General features: G+C 38.5%; 1 protein-coding gene and 1 long non-coding RNA gene across 7 annotated transcripts in view; both read left to right on the forward strand.

Annotated features, from left to right (window-relative positions):
- Stag1 (STAG1 cohesin complex component) overlaps positions 1-27351 on the forward strand; it is a 383606-nt gene that overhangs the window by 310610 nt on the left and 45645 nt on the right. For all 6 annotated transcript variants that reach the window (XM_087562318.1, XM_087562317.1, NM_001433817.1 and 3 more), the window contains one exon: positions 17922-18002. In XM_087562318.1, coding sequence (XP_087418444.1) covers positions 17922-18002 — 81 coding nt within the window. The remainder of the gene's footprint in view (positions 1-17921; positions 18003-27351) is intronic.
- On the forward strand, positions 3128-13514 carry LOC148004316 (uncharacterized). Its single transcript, XR_015627992.1, has 2 exons — positions 3128-5513; positions 12003-13514. It is a non-coding gene; the product is annotated as an uncharacterized LOC148004316 (long non-coding RNA).

The following is a 27351-nucleotide window of genomic DNA, read 5'->3' on the forward strand; positions in this document are numbered from 1 at the left end:
CAGCATGCCTGTGGTTTCCATTCATGGTGTACATGTGGACAAATACTCAGATACATAAAATAAAAGTATGTGTTTTTTAATAGCTAGTCAACAAGTAAGACTAATTACCTTTGTTAATAGTGATTTTAAAAAAGAACAAAACATATAATGATGTTACTCTTCTACCAAATGACTTTTTGTGTGTTTCCTAGCACTTTTAGATAGCTTTCAGATTTTCCTGCTAATAGTTAAATGATCACTATGTTGCCCAAGGGACAATTCTTCTGAAGATAGAAAGGGTTACTATTAATTACAGTGGAATGTCACTGAGACCTAGGAATCGACAGGATGTATCTTCATCTATTTTTAAGGTCGTCTGTGATCTAGTTTCTACTCACTCAGCCTGTTTATGGCTGTACTTAAATGCTGTGACAGCCTGTTTGCCCTTACCAACAAAGCTTACTTTCAAGTTTCCATTCCTTCTTCCCGATTTTACATTATTGCAAGATTACTTTGTGTATTTTTGTTTCAAATCCCTGGCATAGCATGTTCTTAGCATATACTGGGTCATGGGCTTAATCACTTATTACTAAAGATAATAATAAATTGAAACTATAATAAAAACAGGCTTAAGGTAGATGGTTGCATCTCTAGAAAGTTGGGTTTTGCTTGCTTGCCTTGTTTGTTGTGGTTCCTAGTGTTAGCTTCTCCTGCTGGTTAAGTTGTGAGGATCACTCTTTGCATCCCAGCGCCCAGCCCTAAATGTGTGTGCTTGGTTAAACTAATACTTGTGTCTAGTGTTGATGCTCATTTGACTTTTTATTTTATTGGGATTTGTATCTAAGCTCTTCTATCTAGCAGAAAGCTGAGATCCTTAGTAAATAACTATTTCAAAAGCCCCAAGAACGTAAATAATATTTTCTAACCTTTTATTTTGGCATTTTAGTGGCTACTATAGTATAGCACTTGAATATTTTGCACTTGGATATTAGTCTATATCCTTTATAAACATATATCAAATTATTTATATAGTTACTTTTTCTCATTCTTTGCCTTTTGTTCTTTTTCTGTAAACTTTTAAAACTAATACACAAACTAGAAATTACACTAGAAATGAAGTAGTATCTATCTATGTTTCTTTGTTTCAAGATCATGAGCAGAGCTTGCTCATTGAGTACTTTGAGCAAATTGATTAGGTGGGAAGGAAGAAGATGCTTTAGATATGGTTTATACTGTGTTTGTGGAGAAGCTAGTGGTGTATTTGAATTCTTTAATATTAGACCTAAAGTGATATAATATGTACTCCTAGTCCCATATTCTTATTATTATATACCAAACCTTCTTTTGACAGTAGTGTATCAAGAGATTATAAAATTAATGAATTTGTACTTAATTTTTATTGATTTTTTTTGTCACCTCTTTTTTTTTTTTGGATACTTGAAAATTATCAGCTTGAAAGTAATGTCTCAGCATATCAAGGTTTAATTGTGCGCTAATCTGATTTCTAATTCATTCTTTGGGAGGTCTTAACTGTATAGTAATTAAAGGTAAACCTTTTATTGACTGGAATTTTGTACTGGAGTATTCCATACTTCTGATTGTCTTTTTAGTATATGGTCATTGTGCAAATGGTCCCTGCATTACATACTTCTCTCTCTTTTCAATGACCTATAGAATTTTAAGTATGGTTCCACTCCACTAAATTACTAGGTTTTTTTGTTTGTTTGTTTTTAATTATTTATTTTATGTTCATCAGAGCTGTATCTGTGAACACTTGCATGCCAAGAGAGGCTATCAGATAACATTTCAGATGGTTGTGAACAACAGTGTGGTTTCTGGGAATTGAACCCAGGACCTCTAGAAGAGCAGCCAATGCTCTTAGCTACTGAGCCATCTCTCTGGCTCTGGAATTGCTAGTTTTTTAAAAATCACATTTGTATGTTTGTTTGTCCTAGCCATTTCTTTTTTATTTTTCATTGGTTATTTTATTCATTTATATTTCAAATGTTATTCCCCCTTCCTGTTTTTCCCTCTGCAAATCCCTATCCCATCACCTCACCTACTCCCTCCCACCTCCCCACCCTGGCATTCCCCTACACTGGGGCATCAAGTCTCCACAGGACCGAGGGCCTTCCCTCCCACTGATGCCAGATAAATCCATCCTCTGCTACATGTGCAGCTGGAGCCATGGTTCCTCCATGTGTACTCTTTGATCGGTGGTTTAGTCCCTTGGAGCTTTGGGGTGTCCAGTTGGTTGATATTGTTGTTCTTCCTATACGGTTGCAAATCCCTTCAGCTCCTTCAGTTTTTTTCTCTTAGTTCCTTAATTGGGGTCCCCATACTCAGTCCAGAGTTTGGCTGCCTGCATCCATTCTGTATTGGTCAGGTTCTGGCATAGCCTCTAAGGAGACAACTATATCTGGCTCCTGTCAGCACTCTCTTTTTGGCATCAGCAATAGTGTGTGGGTTTGGTGGCTGCAGATGGGATGGATCCCCAGGTGGGGCAGTCTCTGGATGGTCTTTCCTTCACTCTGCTCCACACTTTGTCCCTGCATTTCCATTAGACAGGAACCATTCTGGGTTAATATTTTTGAAATGAGTAGGTGGCCCCATCCGTCAACCAGGGGCCTTACCTAACCTCTGGATATGGTCTCTACAGGTTCTCTTCCCTTTCTTGGGTATTTCAGCTAATGTCATCCCCATTGTGTCCTGGGAGCCTCGTGCTTTCTCAGCATCTGGGTCTTTGTAGTGGCTATCCCCAGCTCCCCATCCCCCACTGCTACACACCTCCATTCAGTTTCCTAACCCTCTGTGCTTCTCCCCTTTCTCCTCCTACCCCTGATCCAGTCTCCCCTCCCCCCTTTTTTCCCTCTACCTTCTATCTCCATCCCAGGTCACTCCCTCCCTCTACCTCCTATGATTGTTTTGTTTCCCCTTCTAAGTAGAACTGAAACATCCACACTTTGGTCTTCCTTCTTTTTGACCTTCAAAAGTCCGTAAGTTGTATCATGGGTAATCCAAGCTTGTTTCCTAATACCCACTAATCAGTGAGTGCATACCATGTGTGTGTTTTTTGTGATTGGGTTACTTCACTCAAGATGGTATTTTCTAGTTCCATCCATTTGTCTAAGAATTTTATGGGGTTGGGGATTTAGCTCAGTGGTAGAGCGCTTGCCTAGCAAGCACAAGGCCCTGGGTTCAGTCCCCAGCTCCGAAAAAAAAAAAAAAGAAAAAAGAAAAAAGAAAAAAAAAAGAATTTTATGAAGTCATTGTTTTTAATAGCTGAATATACTCCATTCTGTAAATGTACCATATTTTCTGTATCCATTCCTCTGCTGAGGGACATCTGGGTTCTTTCCAGCTTCTGGATATTATAAACAAGGCTCCTATGAACATTGTAGAACATGTGTCCTTGTTATATGTTGGAGCATCTTTTGGGTATATGCCCAGGAGAGGTATAGCTGAGTCCTCAGGTAGTACTATGTCCAATTTTCTGATGAACCGCCAGACTGGTTTCCAGAATGGTTGTAGCAGTCTGCAATCCCACCAACAGTGGAGGAGTGTTCCTCTTTCTCCACATCCTCGCCAGCATCTACTGTCACCTGAGTTTTTGATCTTAGCCATTCTAACTGCTATCAGGTGGAATCTCATTGATTGTATTTCCCTGATGACTAAGGATGTTGAACATTTCTTTAGGTGCTTCTCAGCCATTTGATATTCCTCATGAGAATTCTTTGTTTAGCTCTGTACCCCAATTTTAATAGGGTTGTTTGGTTCTCTGGAGTCTTAACTTCTTGAGTTCTCTATATATATTGGATATTAGCCTTCTGTCAAGTGCAGGGTTGGTAAAGACCTTTTCTCAATATGTAGGTTGCATTTTTGTTCTATTGACAGTGTCATTTGCCTTACAGAAGCTTTTCAATTTCATGAGATTTCATTTGTCTATACTTGATCTTAGAACCTGAGCCATTGGTGTTCTGTTTGGGAAAGTTTCCTCTGTGCCCATGTGTTCGAGGCTTGTTCTCACTTTCTCTTCTATTATATTATGTGGAGGTCCTTGATCCACTTGGACTTGAATTTTGTATAGGAGATAAGCATGGATCAATTTGCATTCTTCTACATGCTGACCGCCACTTGATCCAGCAACATTTGTTGAATATTTCCATTTTCACTGGATGGTTTTAGCTCCTTTATCAAAGTTCAGGTGGCCATAGGTATGTGGGTTTATTTTTGGGTCTATTACATTGGTCTACCTCTCTGTCCCTATATATACCGATACCATGCAGTTTTTATCACTATTGCTCTGTAGTACAGCTTGAGGTCAAGGATAGTGATTCCCCCAGAAGTTCTCTTATTGTGAGAATAGTTTTCACTGTCCTGGGTTTTTTGTTATTCCAGATTAATTTGAGAATTGTTCTATCTCTGTGGATAATTGAGTTGGGATTTTAATGGGAATTACATTGAATCTGTACATTTCTTTTGGTAAGATGGTCATTTTTACTATGTTAATCCTACCAATCCATGAGCATGGGAGATCTTTCCATCTTCTGAGGTCTTCTTCGATATCTTTCTTCAGAGACTTGAATTTCTTGTCATATAGATTCTTCAGTTGCTTGCTTAGAGTCACGTCCCTGACCTCAAGCCATATTACAGACCAAAAAGTAACCGTACAGTACAGAATCTTTTTAGGACATAATGTGTTTCACTAAGCATGATGTCTCTGAGATTAATCCAAAATGGTTGTGTGAGCTATTAGTTGCTTCATTTTTATTGCTGATTAATATTCCACTGTTTGGACATTTCATGGTTTGTTTTACCCATTTATCATGTGAAAGACGTTCCATTTCCAAGTTTTAACTCTCACAATTAAGACAGTCATGAAGATTTGTGTGCAGATTTTTATCAACATAGTTTTTATTTTTGTAAAATAAGATCAGTGAGTGCAGCTGCTAGGTCCTTTGCTGCTGTTCACTTTCTTATTCTCCGCTAAGCTGTTTCCAGTGGCTGACTATATGCATCACTACCCTTAACAGACAAGAGGTTTGACGGTTTGTGTCTAACCTCACTAATCTTGTCAGTTATTTTTACTTTAACTATCCTACTCGGTATGCAGTAATGTCTCCCCGTGCTTTTAGCACAGGATGTATTTTCCTAATTCTAATGATTTTAAACAGTTTTTCATTGTCTTCTTTAACAGCTATACTGATTTTTAATTCACATTTGAGGGTTCCTTTTAATGATGTTGTCACTCAATTTAACCCTAAATTTAGCTGGCAGGAAACTGAATGACAGTTATCAGAAAGAGACTGCTGTTTATTTGGTTCTCTGAACATAAAAATTAAAATGTTTATTGGTTGTTACGTTTTTCAGAATTCTACATGTACAGATATTATAGTGTACGTGAGTGTTGTATATAATTTTCATATATATTTTCTGTACTATTAATTCAAACTTCGTTTTTATGCAAATTCAGTTTTTCTGAAATTAAATGGTCTAGAAGCTTATCACTTGTCCTTAGTTTTATCATTAATACAGTATTTTTTTTTATTAACTTGAGTATTTCTTTTTTTTTTTTTTTTTTATTAACTTGAGTATTTCTTATATACATTTCGAGTGTTATTCCCTTTCCCGGTTTCCGGGCAAACATCCCCCTCCCCCCTCCCCTTCCTTATGGGAACTTGAGTATTTCTTATATACATTTCGAGTGTTATTCCCTTTCCCGGTTTCCGGGCAAACATCCCCCTCCCCCCTCCCCTTCCTTATGGGTGTTCCCCTCCCAACCCTCCCCCCATTGCCGCCCTCCCCCCATAGACTAGTTCACTGGGGGTTCAGTCTTAGCAGGACCCAGGGCTTCCCCTTCCACTGGTGCTCTTACTAGGATATTCATTGCTACCTATGGGGTCAGAGTCCAGGGTCAGTCCATGTATAGTCTTTAGGTAGTGGCTTAGTCCCTGGAAGCTCTGGTTGCTTGGCATTGTTGTACTTTTGGGGTCTCGAGTCCCTTCAAGCTCTTCCAGTTCTTTCTCTGATTCCTTCAATAGGGGACCTATTCTCAGTTCAGTGGTTTGCTGCTGGCATTCGCCTCTGTATTTGCTGTATTTTGGCTGTGTCTCTCAGGAGCGATCTACATCCGGCTCCTGTCGGTCTGCACTTCTTTGCTTCATCCATCTTGTCTAATTGGGTGGCTGTATATGTATGGGCCACATGTGGGGCAGGCTCTGAATGGGTGTTCGTTCAGTCTCTGTTTTAATCTTTGCCTCTCCCTTCCCTGCCAAGGGTATTCTTTTTCCTCATTTAAAGAAGGAGTGAAGCATTCACATTTTGATCATCCGTCTTGAGTTTCGTTTGTTCTAGGGATCTAGGGTAATTCAAGCATTTGGGCTAATAGCCACTTATCAATGAGTGCATACCATGTATGTCTTTCTGTGATTGGGTTAGCTCACTCAGGATGATATTTTCCAGTTCCAACCATTTGCCTACGAATTTCATAAACTCGTTGTTTTTGATAGCTGAGTAATATTCCATTGTGTAGATGTACCACATTTTCTGTATCCATTCCTCTGTTGAAGGGCATCTGGGTTCTTTCCATTTTCTGGCTATTATAAATAAGGCTGCGATGAACATAGTGGAGCACGTGTCTCTTTTATATGTTGAGGCATCTTTTGGGTATATGCCCAAGAGAGGTATGGCTGGATCCTCAGGCAGTTCAATGTCCAATTTTCTGAGGAACCTCCAGACTGATTTCCAGAATGGTTTTACCAGTCTGCAATCCCACCAACAATGGAGGAGTGTTCCTCTTTCTCCACATCCTCGCCAGCATCTGCTGTCACCTGAGTTTTTGATCTTAGCCAATCGCACTGGTGTGAGGTGAAATCTCAGGGTTGTTTTGATTTGCATTTCCCTTATGACTAAAGATGTTGAACATTTCTTTAGGTGTTTCTCAGCCATTCGGCATTCCTCAGCTGTGAATTCTTTGTTTAGCTCTGAACCCCATTTTTTAATAGGGTTATTTGTTTCCCTGCGGTCTAACTTCTTGAGTTCTTTGTATATTTTGGATATAAGGCCTCTATCTGTTGTAGGATTGGTAAAGATCTTTTCCCAATCTGTTGGTTGCCGTTTTGTCCTAACCACAGTGTCCTTTGCCTTACAGAAGCTTTGCAGTTTTATGAGATCCCATTTGTCGATTCTTGATCTTAGAGCATAAGCCATTGGTGTTTTGTTCAGGAAATTTTTTCCAGTGCCCATGTGTTCCAGATGCTTCCCTAGTTTTTCTTCTATTAGTTTGAGTGTGTCTGGTTTGATGTGGAGGTCCTTGATCCACTTGGACTTAAGCTTTGTACAGGGTGATAAGCATGGATCGATCTGCATTCTTCTACATGTTGCCCTCCAGTTGAACCAGCACCATTTGCTGAAAATGCTATCTTTTTTCCATTGGATGGTTTTGGCTCCTTTGTCAAAAATCAAGTGACCATAGGTGTGTGGGTTCATTTCTGGGTCTTCAATTCTGTTCCATTGGTCTATCTGTCTGTCTCTGTACCAATACCATGCAGTTTTTATCACTATTGCTCTGTAATACTGCTTGAGTTCAGGGATAGTGATTCCCCCTGAAGTCCTTTTATTGTTGAGGATAGCTTTAGCTATCCTGGGTTTTTTGTTATTCCAGATGAATTTGCAAATTGTTCTGTCTAACTCTTTGAAGAATTGGATTGGTATTTTGATGGGGATTGCATTGAATCTGTAGATTGCTTTTGGTAAAATGGCCATTTTTACTATATTAATCCTGCCAATCCATGAGCATGGGAGATCTTTCCATCTTCTGAGGTCTTCTTCAATTTCTTTCCTCAGTGTCTTGAAGTTCTTATTGTACAGATCTTTTACTTGCTTGGTTAAAGTCACACCGAGGTACTTTATATTATTTGGGTCTATTATGAAGGGTGTCGTTTCCCTAATTTCTTTCTCGGCTTGTTTCTCTTTTGTATAGAGGAAGGCAACTGATTTATTTGAGTTAATTTTATACCCAGCCACTTTGCTGAAGTTGTTTATCAGCTTTAGTAGTTCTCTGGTGGAACTTTTGGGATCACTTAAATATACTATCATGTCATCTGCAAATAGTGATATTTTGACTTCTTCTTTTCCGATCTGTATCCCTTTGATCTCCTTTTGTTGTCTGATTGCTCTGGCTAGAACTTCAAGAACTATATTGAATAAGTAGGGAGAGAGTGGGCAGCCTTGTCTAGTCCCTGATTTTAGTGGGATTGCTTCAAGTTTCTCTCCATTTAGTTTAATGTTAGCAACTGGTTTGCTGTATATGGCTTTTACTATGTTTAGGTATGGGCCTTGAATTCCTATTCTTTCCAGGACTTTTATCATGAAGGGGTGTTGAATTTTGTCAAATGCTTTCTCAGCATCTAATGAAATGATCATGTGGTTCTGTTCTTTCAGTTTGTTTATATAATGGATCACGTTGATGGTTTTCCGTATATTAAACCATCCCTGCATGCCTGGGATGAAGCCTACTTGATCATGATGGATGATTGTTTTGATGTGCTCTTGAATTCGGTTTGCCAGAATTTTATTGAGTATTTTTGCGTCGATATTCATAAGGGAAATTGGTCTGAAGTTCTCTTTCTTTGTTGTGTCTTTGTGTGGTTTAGGTATAAGAGTAATTGTGGCTTCATAGAAGGAATTTGGTAGGGCTCCATCTGTTTCAATTTTGTGGAATAGTTTGGATAATATTGGTATGAGGTCTTCTATGAAGGTTTGATAGAATTCTGCACTAAACCCGTCTGGACCTGGGCTCTTTTTGGTTGGGAGACCTTTAATGACTGCTTCTATTTCCTTAGGAGTTATGGGGTTGTTTAACTGGTTTATCTGTTCCTGATTTAACTTCGATACCTGGTATCTGTCTAGGAAATTGTCCATTTCCTGAAGATTTTCAAATTTTGTTGAATATAGGTTTTTATAGTAAGATCTGATGATTTTTTGAATTTCCTCCGAATCTGTAGTTATGTCTCCCTTTTCATTTCTGATTTTGTTAATTTGGACACACTCTCTGTGTCCTCTCGTTAGTCTGGCTAAGGGTTTATCTATCTTGTTGATTTTCTCAAAGAACCAACTTTTGGTTCTGTTGATTCTTTCTATGGTCCTTTTTGTTTCTACTTGGTTGATTTCAGCTCTGAGTTTGATTATTTCCTGCCTTCTACTCCTCCTGGGTGTATTTGCTTCTTTTTGTTCTAGAGCTTTTAGGTGTGCTGTCAAGCTGCTGACATATGCTCTTTCCTGTTTCTTTCTGCAGGCACTCAGCGCTATGAGTTTTCCTCTTAGCACAGCTTTCATTGTGTCCCATAAGTTTGAGTATGTTGTATCTTCATTTTCATTAAATTCTAAAAAGTTTTTAATTTCTTTCTTTATTTCTTCCTTGACCAGGTTATCATTGAGTAGAGCATTGTTCAATTTCCACGTATATGTGGGCATTCTTCCCTTATTGTTATTGAAGACCAGTTTTAGGCCGTGGTGGTCCGATAGCACGCATGGGATTATTTCTATCTTTCTGTACCTGTTGAGGCCCGTTTTTTGACCAATTATATGGTCAATTTTGGAGAAAGTACCATGAGGAGCTGAGAAGAAGGTATATCCTTTTGCTTTAGGATAGAATGTTCTATAAATATCCGTTAAGTCCATTTGGCTCATGACTTCTCTTAGTCTGTCTACATCACTGTTTAATTTCTGTTTCCATGATCTGTCCATTGATGAGAGTGGGGTGTTGAAACCTCCCACTATTATTGTGTGAGGTGCAATGTGTGTTTTGAGCTTTAGTAAGGTTTCTTTTACGTATGTAGGTGCCCTTGTATTTGGGGCATAGATATTTAGGATTGAGAGTTCATCTTGGTTGATTTTTCCTTTGATGAATATGAAGTGTCCTTCCTTATCTTTTTTGATGACTTTTAGTTGGAAATTGATTTTATTTGATATTAGAATGGCTACTCCAGCTTGCTTCTTCTGACCATTTGCTTGGAAAGTTGTTTTCCAGCCTTTCACTCTGAGGTAGTGTCTGTCTTTGTCTCTGAGGTGTGTTTCCTGTAGGCAGCAGAATGCAGGGTCCTCGTTGCGTATCCAGTTTGTTAATCTATGTCTTTTTATTGGGGAGTTGAGGCCATTGATATTGAGAGATATTAAGGAATAGTGATTATTGCTTCCCGTTATATTCATATTTGGATGTGAGGTTATGTTTGTGTGCTTTCATTCTCTTTGTTTTGTTGCCAAGACGATTAGTTTCTTGCTTCTTCTAGGGTATAGCTTGCCTCCTTATGTTGGGCTTTACCATTTATTATCCTTTGTAGTGCTGGATTTGTAGAAAGATATTGTGTAAATTTGGTTTTGTCATGGAATATCTTGGTTTCTCCATCAATGTTAATTGAGAGTTTTGCTGGATACAGTAACCTGGGCTGGCATTTGTGTTCTCTTAGGGTCTGTATGACATCAGTCCAGGATCTTCTGGCCTTCATAGTTTCTGGCGAGAAGTCTGGTGTGATTCTGATAGGTCTCCCTTTATATGTTACTTGACCTTTTTCCCTTACTGCTTTTAATATTCTTTCTTTATTTTGTGCGTTTGGTGTTTTGACAATTATGTGACGGGAGGTGTTTCTTTTCTGGTCCAATCTATTTGGAGTTCTGTAGGCTTCTTGTATGTCTATGGGTATCTCTTTTTTTAGGTTAGGGAAGTTTTCTTCTATGATTTTGTTGAAGATATTTACTGGTCCTTTGAGCTGGGAGTCTTCACTCTCTTCTATACCTATTATCCTTAGGTTTGATCTTCTCATTGAGTCCTGGATTTCCTGTATGTTTTGGACCAGTAGCTTTTTCTGCTTTACATTATCTTTGACAGTTGAGTCAGTGATTTCTATGGAATCTTCTGCTCCTGAGATTCTCTCTTCCATCTCTTGTATTCTGTTGGTGAAGCTTGTATCTACAGCTCCTTGTCTCTTCTTTTGGTTTTCTATATCCAGGGTTGTTTCCATGTGTTCTTTCTTGATTGCTTCTATTTCCATTTTTAATTCCTTCAACTGTTTGATTGTGTTTTCCTGGAATTCTTTCAGGGATTTTTGCGATTCCTCTCTGTAGGCTTTTACTTGTTTATTAATGTTTTCCTGTGCTTCCCTAAGTGTGTTCATGTCTTTCTTGAAGTCCTCCAGCATCATGATCAAATATGATTTTGAAACTAGATCTTGCTTTTCTGGTGTGTTTGGATATTCCATGTTTGTTTTGGTGGGAGAATTGGGCTCCGATGATGGCATGTAGTCTTGGTTTCTGTTGCTTGGGTTCCTGCGCTTGCCTCTCGCCATCAGATTATCTCTAGTGTTACTTTGTTCTGCTGTTTCTGACAGTGGCTAGACTGTCCTATAAGCCTGTGTGTCAGGAGTGCTGTAGACCTGTTATCCTCTCTTTCAGTCAGTTATGGGGACAGAGTGTTCTGCTTTCGGGCGTGTGGTTTTTCCTCTCTACAGGTCTTCAGCTGTTCCTGTGGGCCTGTGTCTTGAGTTCACCAGGCAGCTTTCTTGCAGCAGAAAAGTTGGTCTTACCTGTGGTCCCGAGGCTCAAGTTCGCTCGTGGGGTGCTGCCCACGGGCTCTCTGCAGCGGCAGCAACCAGGAAGACCTGTGCCGCCCCTTCCGGGAGCTTCAGTGCACCAGGGTTCCAGATGGTCTTTGGCTTTTTCCTCTGGCGTCCGAGATGTGTGTGCAGGGAGCAGTCTCTTCTGGTTTCCCAGGCTTGTCCGCCTCTCTGAAGGTTTACCTCTCCCTCCCACGGGATTTGGGTGCAGAGAACTGTTTATCCGGTCTGTTTCCTTCAGGGTCCGGCGGGGTCCTGCCGCTCCTGGGTCCTCCCCCACGGGAGCCCAGAGGCCTTATACAGTTTCCTCTTGGGCCAGGGATGTGGGCAGGGGTGAGCAGTGTTGGTGGTCTCTTCCGCTCTGCAGCCTCAGGAGTGCCCACCTGACCAGGCGGTTGGGTTTCTCCAATACAGTATTTTTTTTTAAGAGATGTGGCATCAGTCAGAATGGCTAAGATCTCAGGTGAGAGTAAATGCTGGTGGGATGTGGAGAAAGAGGAACACTCCTCTATGATTGTTGGGATTACAAGCTAGTACAACCACTCTGGAAACCAGTCTAGAGGTTTCTCAGAAAATTGGACATAGTACTACCTGAGGACCCATCTATACCTCTCCTGGGCACACACCCAAAAGATGCTCCAACATATAACAAGGACACATGCTCTGCAATGTTCATAGCAGCCTTATTAATAATAGCCAGAAGCTGGAAAGAACCCAGATGCCCTTCAACAGAGGAATGGATACAGAAAATGTGGTACATCTACACAATGGAATATTACTCAGCTATCAAAAACAGTGACTTCATGAAATTCATAGTCAAATGAATGAAAGTAGAAAATATAATGAGTGAGGTAACCCAGTCACAAAAGAACACACATGTTATGCACTCACTAAAAAGTGGATAATAGCCCAAAAGCTTGGAAAACATAAGAAAAAATTCACAGATCATATGAAGCTCAAGAAGAAAGACCAAAATGTGGATGCTTCATTCCTTCTTATAAGGGAGAACAAAATACTCACAGGAAGAAATACAGGGACAAAGAGTGGAGTAGGGACTGAAGGAAAGGTCATCCAGAGACTGCCCCACCTGGGTATCCATCCTGTATGCAGCCACCAAACCCAAACACCCAAGAAGTGCTTGCTGACAGGAGCCAGATATAGGAGTCTCCTGAGCCCTACTGATACAGATGAGGATCTTTGCAGCTAACCACTGGACTTAACAAAGTGACCCCAGTGGAGGAGTTAGAGAAAAGAATGAAGGAGCTGAAGGGGTTTGCAACACCTTAGGAAAAACACTATCAACCAACCATAGCTTCCAGGGTCTAAACCACCAACCAATGAGTACACATAGAGGGACCCGTGACTCCAGCCACCTTTGTAGTAAAGGATGGTATTGTCCAGCATCAATAGGAGGAAAAGTCCTGTGAAGGCTCATTTCCCCAATGCAGAGTAATGCCAAGGCGTTGAGTTTGAAGTGGGTGGGTGGAAATGGGAGCATCCTCATAGAAGCAGGGGGAAGGGCAGGAGGTATGGGAGAGGGGAGAGAAAGGGGATAACATCTGAAATGTAAATACATAAAATATCCAAAAAAAATTTTAAAAAAGATGTTATATCAAACCAGACTGGAAAAACTAGCCTGTAATTCTAACACTTTTGAGATATATAGGCAGGATGATCAAAAATTCAATGTTAGTGGACAGTGGTGGCACACTCTTTAATCCCAGTACTCAGGAGATATAAGTATGTGGATCTCTGGGTTCCAGATCAGCCTTGTCTACAGAGCTAATTCCAGGACAACCAGGGAGAGAGAGAGAGAGACAGACAGACAGACAGACACACACACACACACACACTCACACACACACACACACACACACACACACACACACACACACACACACCAGTCTTGAAAAACAAAACAAATAATTCAGCATTTTCCTTGTCTACATACCAAATTTTAGGTCATCTTGATCTACATGAAAATGTTTTATCTTTAAAACAAACAAACAAAAAAAAAAACCTTAACATGAAGTAGAGGAAGGAGAAATTAGAAGGCCATTATATAGTTTCCATTATAATTTTATGAAAATGTCCTAGTAACAATGTTATGTTGGTTAATTTAATGCTAGCATCTATAATAATCTCAAATCTTAATTTTTTGAACAATTTCAATATAGGAAAATATGTAGAGTGTCATTATACTCCCAGTCATTCAAAGACCCAATGTTCCTGTCAAGTATAAGGCCAAGAAATAAATGACACAGAAGGCATTACTGCATAATTTACCCAAAAATGTTTGCTACTGATTAGTGTTTTCTCCTGAGGAAGAGCAAATATGAGAACAAAGAAAAGAAGTGAAAGAAAATCATTGCTACTTGTTATTTGCCACAACAGTGGTTTTTCCAGTTTTGCTGCTGGTCCTACTTCATCTATGCTCCACAAACATGATGTTACTGAATAAATGACTTCTAGACAGGTTAGGGATAATAAAATACAAAAATGATTATTTAACTAAGTGGGAAAGTTCTGAATTTTCTTTTGACATTCAATCAGCTATAGTATTAATATAAATATGCCAGTAACAAAGCAAAGTATTTTCTTGTCAGTGACAGCTAGCTTTTTATTTTAAAATAATAGAGTAGAATTATTTTAAAAGTAAGCTTGTGTTGCCTATTCGTGGGATATGTTCTTCAAGCTAGGCTGCCTTGTCTGGCCTCAGTGGGAGAGGAAGGGCCTAGCCTCACAGAGACTTTGAAGTATCAGGGTGGGGGCATACCCAGAGGAGAGGGTCCCTCCACCCACTCAGAGGAGAAGGGGTGAGGGTTTGATAAGGATTGTGGAAAGGGGTGACCAGGAGGGAGCAGTGAGTGGGATGTAAAGTGAACAAGTTAAAAAAAATTACATTAAAAATTTTGATAATTGTGGTAGAGTGCTTGCCTAGCAAGCGCAAGGCCCTGGGTTCGGTCCCCAGCTCCTAAAAAAAGAAAAAAAAGAAAAAAAAATTTTGATAATAAATAAATCTTGGGGGTGGGAGTAAACTTGTGAAGAATACCAGTATTTAGAACATTAAAATGAAATACCTTTGAAATAGTGACTAAATGTCTGGCTTTCCACATATCCACCACCGAGAAGCTTCTAGGAAACTATCAAAATTTCTTTGAGGAACTGCTAGTATTAAAATATCCAATAAAAAAGGAATAGGAAAGGAATTTATGTTCTACACATTACAATAAATGCTATAAACAAAATTAAGCAATTTTGATCATTATTTACTTTCTAGATCTCCATTTTCTATTAATTACTACTGATCTGACTATCCTTTACAATAATTTAACAATTCATGTTTCAAATTTAAAGAGTGGGGGTTTTTTGAAACAGGCTTCTTTTTTAATTATTTCATTTATTTAATTCCAAATATTGCCCCCCTTTCTAGTCCCTTCTCCCCTTTGTTTCTGAGAGTGTACTCCTCCACCCATCCATTCACCCCTACCTTACCTCTGCCAGCATACCCCTTCCCTGAGGCATCAAATTTCTATAGGATTAAGAGAATCCTCTCCCTTTGAGGCCAGACAAGGCAGTCCTCTGCTACATATGTGCCAGGGGCCATGGACCAGCCCGTGTATGCTTTGTGGTTGGTGGCTTATTCTCTAGGAACTCCCATGGGTCCGGTGAGTTGATACTGTTATTCTTCCTATGAGATGGCCATTCCCTTCAGCTCCTTCAGTCTTTCCCCTAACTCTTCTGTAGCAGTCCTTAACCTCTTCAGTCCAGTGATTGGCTGTATCTGCATCTGTCTCAGTCAGCTGCTGGGAGAGCCTCCCAAAGGATGACTCCTGTCTTGAAATGGATCCCAAGTTGGGCCAGTCACTGGGTGGCCTTTCCTTCAGTCTCTGCTCCATTTTTGTCCCTGCTTTTCCTTTAGACAGGAAAACTTCTGAGTCAGAAATGTTAAAGATGGGTAGGTGGCCCTATGCTTCAACTGGAGACCATGTTTATCTATTAGAGGTGGTCTCCTCAGGTTCCATCTCCCCACTGTTGGGCATTTCAGCTTAGGTCATCAGCATTGAGCCCTGGGAGCCACTCACGTCCCAGGTCTCTGGGCCTTTCTAGAAGTCCCCCACCCCACCCCATATTGGTGCATAGTTCCATTCATACTCCTGGCCCTCTGGGCTTCTCTCCAGTCCCCTTGAACACCTGATCCTACCCCTCTACCTTTTCTCTCCTACCCAGAGTCCTCCTTCTGCCTCCTGTGATTATTTTGTTCCCCCTTCTAAGTGGAATTGAAGTACCCATATTTGGGCCTTCTTATTGGATCTAACCTAGGGCTTTGGGCTTAACCAGCTCTGTTGCACTAAGCACAGTAGCTTTCTTGAAGGAAAGTTTGTAAATCTTGTCATTTCCTTCCACTAAAACCTTCTCCCCTGTGTACTTGATCATAGTAAATTAGAATTTATTCAAAAGTATCTCGAGACTCCGAGGTATTCTGTCAGTGAGCATAGCAAATATATACCGAATGGTTTTATATCACTAATGCTTACATCTTGACAGTGTTTCAGGAAGTCTCTTTCTGCATTTTGACATAAATCAATCTTTGTTTTAGTAATACCATGACATTGTCTCATTAGTGATTCATCAGAAGCAGCATCACTTGTTCCTTATGATTCCTGCAAGTTATTAGGGATTTCCACGTAGGCATATGAGGATATCCTTTGCTTATGTTTTCTTAACCTAGTACCTGAAAATTACCAGAACTACATTTACTTCATTTCTGCTACATTTACTTCATTTCTGCAGTGTTCAACTTGTTGATTTTGTTGTTGTTGAACTTAATATATACATTTAGTTTGTTTTATGGTATTGTAGTTTATTGTATAACAGTACAAACACCAGATAAGTGTGTTGGGTAAAATAATGAAATAACATTATATATGTCCTTGCAATAAATGCATACTATGTATTTAAACTAAAATGTAATGGAGGATATGTTCTGTGCTAGAGCTCTAACTCATGTGTAAGGCTGTGTTTAATGCTCAGGCAATGGTAGGGGTCTACCCCTAATTAACCTTTATGCTACAATGCCTGATTGGCTTTTCTTCCTTGAGTTTTATTATCTCTATAGAAAGTAGGGACCAAAGACTTGAACAGGATTTTTCATGAGACAGAAGGAATTCAGTTCCAGATATTAAAAAGGGAGGGAGGGAGGGAGGGAGGGAGGGAGGGAGGGAGGGAGGGAGGGAGGGAGGGAGGGAGAAAGGAAGAGGGGTAAAAAGGGTGGATTAAAGTAGGAATAGGCATTGCACTGGCTGCCTTACTGATTGATTGGTTGGTTGATTGATTGGTTGATTGATTGATTGATTGATATATTGGTAGCAAAATCACTATGTAGTTCAGTCTGGCTTAGAACTTGCCATGCAGTCCACACCGTCCTGGAACCCCACATGCTAGAGACCTAGACCACAATGCCTGCACTTCCTTAGTAATTTTTTAAAGTGTTAAGAGGTCCCAAACTAAAATTTCTAAAGACCTGGCCCCTAGAAAAACATGTGCACAGTATACCAAGAGGTATATATAAAATGATTAATACTAATTACCCATAATGATCTAAAACTCAGAGCTTGTAAAAATTTATCATCAATAGAATAATTAAGGGTATATTCTAAATATTTTATAGTACTAAAATTTAACAATCTATAGGTATATGCACTATGCATAAATTTTAAACATAAATGATAACTGGAAACAAACTCAAAGAATATGTATTACATTATTTTTTTAAATATTGCTCATAATCATTCATAGTAAAGTTAGAGGATCATGTTAGTTAGATAATGGAAATACAGTGATTAATGTGTAAGCCAGGATCACTTCATTTTAGAGAAAGGAGGAAGCAGCACTGGCACGCACACTGGCAATGCTCTGATGACCTGGGCGGTGGGTACCAGATGGTTTTGCTTTATTTTAGTTCATTAAGCATGGAGCTTTGCTTATGCGATTTTCATACAGGTATTATATTTTGCTTTGAAATTAATAGAATATCTTGTTTAAATTGAGACAAAACAGTTTCATCAATTTCTTTTGAAGATTAACAAAAATATTCATGGGGCTATATTTTTTTAAAACAGCATTATCTATCTGATTTGAAATTCTCAGAATGTTTATTTTCATAGTTGTTGATTTGCGATTTTTAATCAATCTACTGTTACTCTATTTAAAACTCAGTTTTAAACCTTCACTATGAAATAAAACCCATAAATATTAGTTATTTAGTACTACGCAAACAAATTGTCTCTTATTTAACTTTTTCATTAAAATTTTGTTTTTCATTTGATACAGATAGTCGTACAAGCACTGCAGTGTTCCCATTACTCAATTCTTTGGCAGCTGGTGAAAATTACTGATGGTTCTCCTTCCAAAGTAAGTAAGAGCTTCGGTAGGTAGAATGGTTTATTAAAAATAATAACTGTACTAAATTAATGTAATATAAGTTGCATAAATTATCTTTCTGAAATGATAATTTAGTCTTAATCAGTTTTTGCTTTATGCGTGTGTTCTTCAACCAGTAGTTACAAAAACATACCTTTACACATGTGTATACATACATTTTAAAAAGCACAAAATAAAGACATCTGTAAGAAACAGCAGCACTATTTCATTTCTGTTAAAAGACAAAAGGGTGCTATAAACCCAGGCTCTTAAAGACAGTGAGAAGAGAGGAGGCTGAGTCTAACAATATACACCGTTTATTCTGGGTCAGGTACCCAGCGTAACCTACAAATAACTTGATAATTCTGGATCTCTGGTCATATGAGAGTGAGTAGAAAATGCAGTATAGAAAATAGGAGTAAAACATCGCTCTATTTTAATGATGGATACTGGCTTTTTTATAAGAAAGTAAAAAAATACTGACTTTTCTCATTGATAGTCACACTTCTAATCTAAAGTCTCATTAGGTCCCTTGAAAGATAGAGGTTGTCTAGTATCTCTTTCATAAACTCAGGATCTGGAAAAGATAGCTCTGATCCAATGGTAAACAGACACAAGCTCCACTTGTGGTGAAACTTTAAAACCAAAAGAAACAAAACAACTACTTAAAATGTGTCATTCCTTAAAGGGAAGACTGTCTCTGATCAAAAGTAGAACCATAAACTAGTTTTCACAGAGAACCTTATTTCAGAACTAAAAATCCTATTGAGGTTTCAAGAGTTCTGAAGTGATTTTCTCAAATACCTAACAATCAACATTTGTTTGCTTGTTTTTTTGTTATGTTTTTTGAAACAGGGTTTTTTTCTGTGTAACCCTGCCTGGCCTGGAACTTAGTTTGTGGACCAGGCTGGCCTAGAACTCACAGAGCTCAATCTATCTCTGCCTCCCAAATGCTGGGATTAAAGGCATGAGCCACCACTATCTGCCTAAATGTAAATCTTCTAAAAGCACATGGCTCAAAAGAGAATTTCTAGCAAATACAATTTTATTATAAAAAGGAAATTTTTAAATCTGTTCAACATAAATATAAAATATCCAGTTGTTTCATGAAATTAAGATTGGAACATATCAATAAAAGGCAAATATTTAAAGAGCCAAATAAAAATATTAATAATGTGTGAATATCCTCTAACATATGATCTTAATAGTTATCTTATCTCTAGGCAGTAGAATTTCAAACTATGAGAACAAAAACACTGTGATTCCTCATAGTAATCTCGAGTTTCCATTTATCCTATATCATGCAGTTGTTGAACTGGTATAAATTCTTGATAAATGTTTAAAATGTCTTCTGTTGTATTTTTTATTGTGACATTATGCTGTCATGATGAGTTAGAACTGAAAGACTTAGAAATCATTTAGTTAAACCTGTTTAACTAGATGAAGCACAGAAGGAAGGTTGTTGTTACTGTCACCTTCCTGAGAGGTGACATGTGACTAAAGTGCTCTCGGGAGATCTTCAACATTACCCTGTGTAGTATCTGTTGTCACAGTCCTACCTCACATGGATGGAGCCTTGTCCTACCGAGGTCAGAGACTTTGAGCATAAAGCCATTCTACACCTCTCTTGTTGCCCATTGTGTTGGGTATGAGATGGAATCTCAAAGTAGTTTTATTAAAGATACTGAATACTTTTTTAAAAAATCTTTATTACCCATTTGTATTTTCTCTTTTGAATATTCTCTGTTCCATTCCACAACCCATTTTTTGGTTGTACTCTTTTATTGTTTTGGTTGTTTTGTTGGTTTGTTTGTTTCTAACATTTATGTTCAGGTTCTTTGTGTTTCCTAGATATGAATCCTCTGTCTGAGGTGTAGATGATAGAAATTTCCTCTCATTCTATTGGTTACTGTATTACTTCTGTTGTGGTGGTAAAACACCATGATCAAATCAACATATGTTGATAAACAGTGTTTATTTTGACTTGTGATTTCAGAGGGCTATGTGATTTCATAATGGTAAGAACAACCCTGAGGCTGCAGGCATGACAGTAGGAAAGCTGGTAAAGAGCTCATTTTTGAACTGTAAACACAAAGCAGGGAGAGTGAACTGGAAGCAAGGCTTTTTACTCTCCAAGGCCAGGCCCAGTGACGTTCATCTGCAGCAGTACCACACCAGCCTAATCCTTCCAGATAGCACCAATAGCTTAGGACCAATTGTTGCAAGTGTTTCTGTTTGACAGGATGTTGACTGCAGGTATAGGATTGTTGGGTTGGGACTAGATTTTGGTAAGGTTGAGGATTTTTTTTTCCTGTACGATTGATATCCAGGGCACCAGACTGTATTCTCCCAGGCATTCCTTGCAATAGCAGTCACTACCTAGGTGTGGAATCCTTTTGGAAATAGAGTAAGTATTAAGTCCAACAGTTACCCTTTACATATTAATCATTTCAATAACAATGGGCATTGATAAAACTATATGTAGTGGTATATTAGCTATTTGGGTATTAGTGAGAAAAAAAGAAAAGAAAACATACTATGATTAATGATTAGTATTGGGGTGATGAAAGGCAGCAAAAGAAAACATAAATAGGAAGTGGAGCTTGCATGGGCAAAAGAAGTCAGGCTGATGAAGGAGCTTTGCCTCAAAGTAGAGGAAGAAATAAAAATGTACAGACAGATTATGTAAATCAGTCTTGTTTCAGTGTCTGAGGCGAATGGTTCTTGTAAACCAGATGAGACTATTTTCTTTGGGCAAGGAGAAAGCAAAAAGAAGGGAAGGGAAAAAACGTAACAACAATAAGGAAAGATTTAAGGGGAATGAAATGTAGGGCAAGAACAGACCACAACCAAGTTGACCTGCTAAAATGACTTTGGATATTAAATACAGATGGGTTGGATATAGAGGAGAAAACTGGATGGAGATTTGGGATATAAGAACCGCCTGATTTTTGGCTAGACAGTCAAGTTTCTTCCTGCTGCTGGGCTGTCCTCTTCCATGGCTGGTCCCATTCTCTCCTCTGCCTTGCCTTTGGGTGATTAGATTACCCTTAGTTGACTAGTCTCTGATCTAGTCAAACTTGAAGGGTTTCCTTCTAGGCTCCAACGCAAATGGCTTCTGTGCAGTTCTTGCCTGAAGTCTCTGAAAATTCTGATGACACTTTATTATTTTACACTGACTGTTCAGCTTCCTGCACACTATTTAGATCTGTGTGACCTTTCTTTTCCATAGTAATGCAGTGGTTTTATTTGGGTTCTAGTGTACAGGCCCCTTATACTTGGTCTGACATACTCTAGGACAACAGAAAGCTTGTTTAAACGGTTTGTTGCCTCTGCTCCGTGTCAGTGCTGAACACCTACAGGGTGCTAAGATAAGGAGGGTTTCCCTGGTCCCACTTTGACTGTGCTGTCCTGGGTGTGACTCTTCCACAGCTGTTTAAAGTACCCATTGCTTTTCTCGTGGCTGTATTCAGCCTTTACCAGCTTATTTCCTGAAGACTGTCATCCACCATCTATAATCTCCCAAGAATATTTTAAGGCTTATTTTTATTTTATGTGTATGAATGTTTTGCCCACATGTATATGTGCACTATGTTTCTGAAGGGGCACCAGGTCCCTGGAACTGGATTTACAGATGGTAGTGACCTACCAAGTGAATGCTGGGAACCAAACCCAGGTCCTCTATAAGAACAGTACATGCTTTTAACCCTTAGCCATCCCTCCTGGCCAAGAATGTTTTTAATAATTGCATAGTACATTTTGTAGCTATGTAAGAATTTATTATGTTCTTGAATATTTTGAATACTTTTGAACTGAATAGTTTTGAACTTTTTTTTTCTTCTTTTTTTTTTTTTTTTTTTTTTTTTGCTATGGAATTGATGGCCATTCTCATTTAAGACCTGTTCTGTGTTCTTCATTGTTTTATGTTTTGTTATATACCTAGAATAGGATTGCTAAGTCAACAATTGTAAGTATACTTTATGGATGTAACGTAAGTTTGCCTCTTTGTAGAGAGATTTTTCTTGAATTTGATTTTCTTCTGACTTGTCAAGAGCACTGTCATTCAGGAGATTCTAAATGATAATTATATTTGAAGTTTAAATCAAATTATAATTTAATTTGATGATAAACCTTTTGTAGTGAAATTTTTGAACAGATTGTGGCAAAACAGTTTTAGACCTTTTTATAAAATGTAGGTGTGCTTGGTGTCAACCTGGAGGTGAAGCTGCTTGACAAGCTCACAAGTCTTGTTCAGTAGTCTTTGCTCCAGTGCCCCCTAGTGATAGTCTCTACAAGCAACTTTCACCTTCCTCTCAGAGACAAGAGACATCATTCTTACTTTAGCTCTTCCTGAACCTACACAAAAGCGGTTAGAGAGCCTGGTAAATAAGACTTGGAACTAATCAAGTTGCCTTTTTCATCCTGAAGAAAAGAATTTACATTTTTTCCACTTGAGAGTTGTTCTGTGGTTTCTTCTTTATTTATGGATGCCTTTTAAAGATTTGTTTTTAGGGGTTTTTTTGTTTTGTTTTGTTTTATTTTTGAAGTGAGTTCTCCACTATGTGGCTCCAGATACCCTAGAATTCATTGTGTATACCAGACTAGTCTTAAATACACAAAGATCTAGCTGTTTCTGTCTTCCAAATATACTGTGACACCCAGCATGTTCTGTTCTCTGTAATCTTACAAGTATGCTACCCTACCTCACCCTGCCTGTTTCTCTTCTAGACTGCTTGGAGTCCAACCTTTGCCACTGGATTCTGGCCCTAACCCTAATTCTTTAAGTCGAAGCAACATCCCTTATATTATTATTAATTTAAATTGCTAATGAAGCACTTGATGAAAAATGTGTTCCGTCTTCACATTTATGACCGTAGTGTCTCCTGCATCTTCCACCTTAATGGTTAAACAGACTGAAGAAAGAGGCGGGGCAACGCCTGCTAGAGGGCCCACATCCTTTCAACCTTGTACTTCCTCCCACAAATCACATTCCTAGGAATGAGCTGACTGTTTAAAGGGAGGGAGCAGGCTCTTTTTCTCTTCCTCTTCCTCCTCTTTTTTTTTTTTTTTTACTTTTTATTTATTTTTTTTGTTCCCCCTACTCCTTTGTAGCTATGAAGAAGAAATAGCTTACTTGGATCCTTACACAGAATTCCTATAATAACAAGAATAGCTAGGACCTCTCTATGTATAGTTATTACTCTGAGGAGAAAGGAATGGGGCAAGGACTAAGAAATAAGAACTATCCCTAAAGGAAGAAAGTTTCACTATAAACAGTTTATTTTACTTTTAGAATCTTTATTTCAACCTTTTCTTTTTGAAAATTCTGTTTTCATAATTTATCCCATTAATTGAAAATTAGTTTACCTTTGGTCATTCTTTGACTACCAGAGTTTAATAGTTATGTTCTTTCTATGTCCAGTCACAAGTAATTATATGACTAGTCTAGAAAAGATAAGCAAGAAAGATCCAAGTCTTATATCTATTCACACTTTGCTTTAATTTCAGAATTTAGCCCTTAGAAAGCCAAGTTCAAGGCCAACCTAGGCTACGTAGCAGTGAAACCCTTTCTCAAAAGAAAAAAAGTAAACAGGGAAGGAAAAGGAAAATAATCTAGATGTAACTATTTATAATTTTGAACTTGAAATTTTTATACAAGTCCAATATCTTCAAGTCATTTGAGAACCAGATATAAACATTTTCAGTATAGAAAAATAAAACCTCATGGTTTTGGCATTTTATTAAGAGTTAGAGTTGGAGGGGTGGAGAGTCTATAGGGTTGGAGGGGTGGGTAGTGCAGTGTATAGTGTGTTTGCAACTCTAATCCTAGACCTGCAGTTCTTGCTTTCTGGCAGTGTATCTATAATGAAGGGTAATTTAATAGTCGCTCTACTTCGTTAATCTGTCAACTGATCGCTGCTGTTTAACACTTGAACTTATTGAATTTTCCTGAACTAAGTAAGAATAAGTAAGGAGTGAAAAGATCCATCCTAAAGTATTATTCAGTATAAAAGAGAAATCTTTTAATGAGCTTGTCAATGACCAAAGACTATTTTAAGAATATTTAGGGACTGGGGAGATAGTTCAGTCACTAACGTAACATGTGTCTTGTGCCATCAAAAACACGAGTTCCAATCCCTTGGACCCACCTAAAAGACTGGGTATGGAAGAGCATGTCTGTACTCCTAGTGCTAGCGAAGCAAGACGGGCAAATCCCTGGAACTTGCTGGCCCAGCAGCCTAGCCAATCAGTGAGTTCCAGGTTCAGTGAGAGACTCTCAAAGAATAATGTGGAGAAAGGCTGAGAAAAGCATCTAGTGTTGAGTTCTGGTCTATGTATACAAATGTGCACACATACAAATACATATGCACACATATACCAAAGAATATTTAGACAAAACATAACAATCTCTTTTCTAGTACAAGGATATGAGATTTTGTTCAACAAAATTAATGACAACGGAGTCTATTTTCCTATCAGACCACTTTTTTTAAAAATATGTATTATAATTAATATTTTTTGGCTATAGCAATCTGCTTCCTTCCTTCTATAGGTTTCTTAGTTTGAATCTTTTTCTAATAATTCACAGTTGCTAGGTGTTGGTTAAATGGTGATTAGTTGCTGGTCAAATGTGTCTTTTGAGTTAAATACTAAATTTTTAAATATTGACTCATTCTAGCTACTGGTAACAAAATAAGTTGCCTCATCTTAAGCTTCAGTTTTCTAATATACAGTATAAGAGTGATATTGACTGCTGATAAGGATTCTGAGACAACTAAATTGACTTGTTTCAGTTAGAAATTGAGTATTTCAGTTGATAGTACATGTTAATTTGTTGGTTTTTAAATCTCAGCTCTTGTCATTGTTTTCGTCTGCCAAAACCAAGAGTTTATAATAAACGATGAATTATCTGAAGTGTAAACATGCCCGGTGGCTAGTTACAGGATTGAGGGACAGAGGGGTAAATCCATTCCTCCATCTGAATTAAGATAATTTGTGCATTTTAAGTCTCTCGTTTTACTCCTAACAATCAGTGTTTTCCTGTCTATCTGGCTCTTTTAGCGTCCTACATCTTTTTATGGTACAGGAAAAGTCAAGATATCTTTTCAAACTACAATTAGCAAGTTATGGTTCATAGATGCATTAGCTTTAGGTAATAACAGAAACCAGCAAGCTCATGCCCTTTAATCTTCATCCCTTAATTATTTTTAAATGTGGGGGCTGGGGATTTAGCTCAGTGGTAGAGCGCTTGCCTAGGAAGCGCAAGGCCCTGGGGTCGGTCCCCAGCTCCGAAAAAAAAGAACCAAAAAGAAAAAAAATTATTTTTAAATGTAAAGTTTTTAAAACTTACTATGATTGTATGTATATGACGTGTGTGAGTATGTGAGGTTACAAATGGTGGTTCTCTCCTTCCGCATTATGTGGGCTCCAGGATTGAACTCAGATCGTTAGGCTTGCACCACAGGCAGTAGCACCTGATGAGCCATCGTGCAAGCCCTTAGGTTTAAACTATCCACCTTCCTAAAATGAATACTTTGGCTCTCTCTCCCTTTTGACTTTGCTCATTCTCCTATAACTTATTTAGACCTATCTAGGGAAGTGTGATGGCAAATCTGATATGGCTTCCTGAACTGATTGTCAATTTTGAGGGCAATAAAAAGTACCATGACCAAGGCAACTTATAAAAGAAAGCATTTAGTTTGCTTACAATTTCAGAAGATTCGGGTTCATGACCATCACCGTCTCTTCGGGGGCATGGCACTGAAGCTGCAGCTGGGTGCTTACATCTCATCTACAAGCATAAGGCAGAGCACAAACAGGTGTGGGCCTTTGAAACCTCAGAACATGCCCCAGTGACACACCTCCTCCATCAAGACCACACATTCTAATCCTTCCCAACTAAGGACAGACATTCAAACGCAGGGCCTATGGGGGACATTCATTCAAACCCCACAGTCACGTTTGCTGAGTGACTATCATGGCTGTGCTAGGATCCAGTCTCACAATAGCCTACAGACAACACATTTAACTCTTGCATCTGGTGCTTTCCACTTGGTATATGGTAGTTACTGTTAGGCTTCTCAGAGAAAACACTTGACAGCAGCTTTTACCTGTTTTACCATTGCCTTGAGAATAATATTTTGTGTGATTAGATGGAGTAGTTTTTTTATGTTCATCTTTCTAGAAGCTCCTTGAAACCTGTCCTTTTGATTTACTTTGGAAACTTCATTACATAAACATGCTTCATTTCATCATTGGTACTTAACCATTAGCTTCCCACTCCATGGAACTGGAAGAAAAGGTTTGGTTATATAGTGACAGAGACAGTGCACCCAGGAACTTTCAACAATGTGGTTGCTTGAATGAAACCAGTATAATGTCACCACCAGTTCACATGCTAAACCAGACAAGAGAAATTCTACATGGTCCCTAGATGAATTGCTATAGATACTCATCTAGAGATGAGCTGGAGAAAGGAAGAAACACTGTCTTCTACTGATGAACTCTTGTAGAACTTATCCAATCCTGGGTGATCAGTTTGGGCATATGTACAAACAAGAAAAGCTGAACAATCTCATTACATTATATACACATGTGCATACATACATATGAATAACATGTAACAGTAAATAATTTAAAAAGACATCATGACATCAGGGACCCTGGGCTTCTGGCTCTTGTATTTGTTCCTCCCCTTCCGTGATTTTTCCTGAGCATTAGGTGTAGGGGTTTCACCACAAATGTATCAGCTGGGCACCCCATTCATTTATTCTATGCATTTAGACCAGCTGTGGAGTTTGTTTAATTTTCTCCATCTGTTGCAAAAAGAAGGTGAGAGCTGCTTTTCTCTGTGGGGATAAGGATAAGTATTTAGAATATCGTTCAAAACTATAAGGAAGAAAGGGTTTTAAAGGCCTAACACTAATTATGCCTTGTCTTTTCAGTGAGTAGCCTGGAGGTACCTAGGGAAATGCTAGCCTAATATTAGTCAACTCATTATCACACACAGTCATCTCACTTTAGAAAGTGCAAAGGTTTTTAAGAGATGTATGCCAAGAAATAGACAAATATATAATACTCGTTTAATAGTATCAGCATAACCCCACTCCCTCTCTGGTACTCAGAATATTAGTTTTCCTTTCCAGAAAACAGGAATTTTATTACTAGGACCTGGAATGGTACATACTTTTAATCACAGCAGTTTGGAGACAGAAGCAGGCATATCTCTTTGATTTCAAGGCCAGCAAGGGTTATATAGTGAGACTCGTTCTCTATAAACATAGAACAGAATATTTGTTATACAGCAGGCTTTGAACAAAATATCATATTGACTCTTTAA

The sequence above is a fragment of the Rattus norvegicus genome, chromosome 8 (assembly GCF_021556685.1).
Source record: "Rattus norvegicus strain SHRSP/BbbUtx chromosome 8, alternate assembly SHRSP_T2T, whole genome shotgun sequence".
Lineage (NCBI taxonomy): Eukaryota > Metazoa > Chordata > Mammalia > Rodentia > Muridae > Rattus > Rattus norvegicus.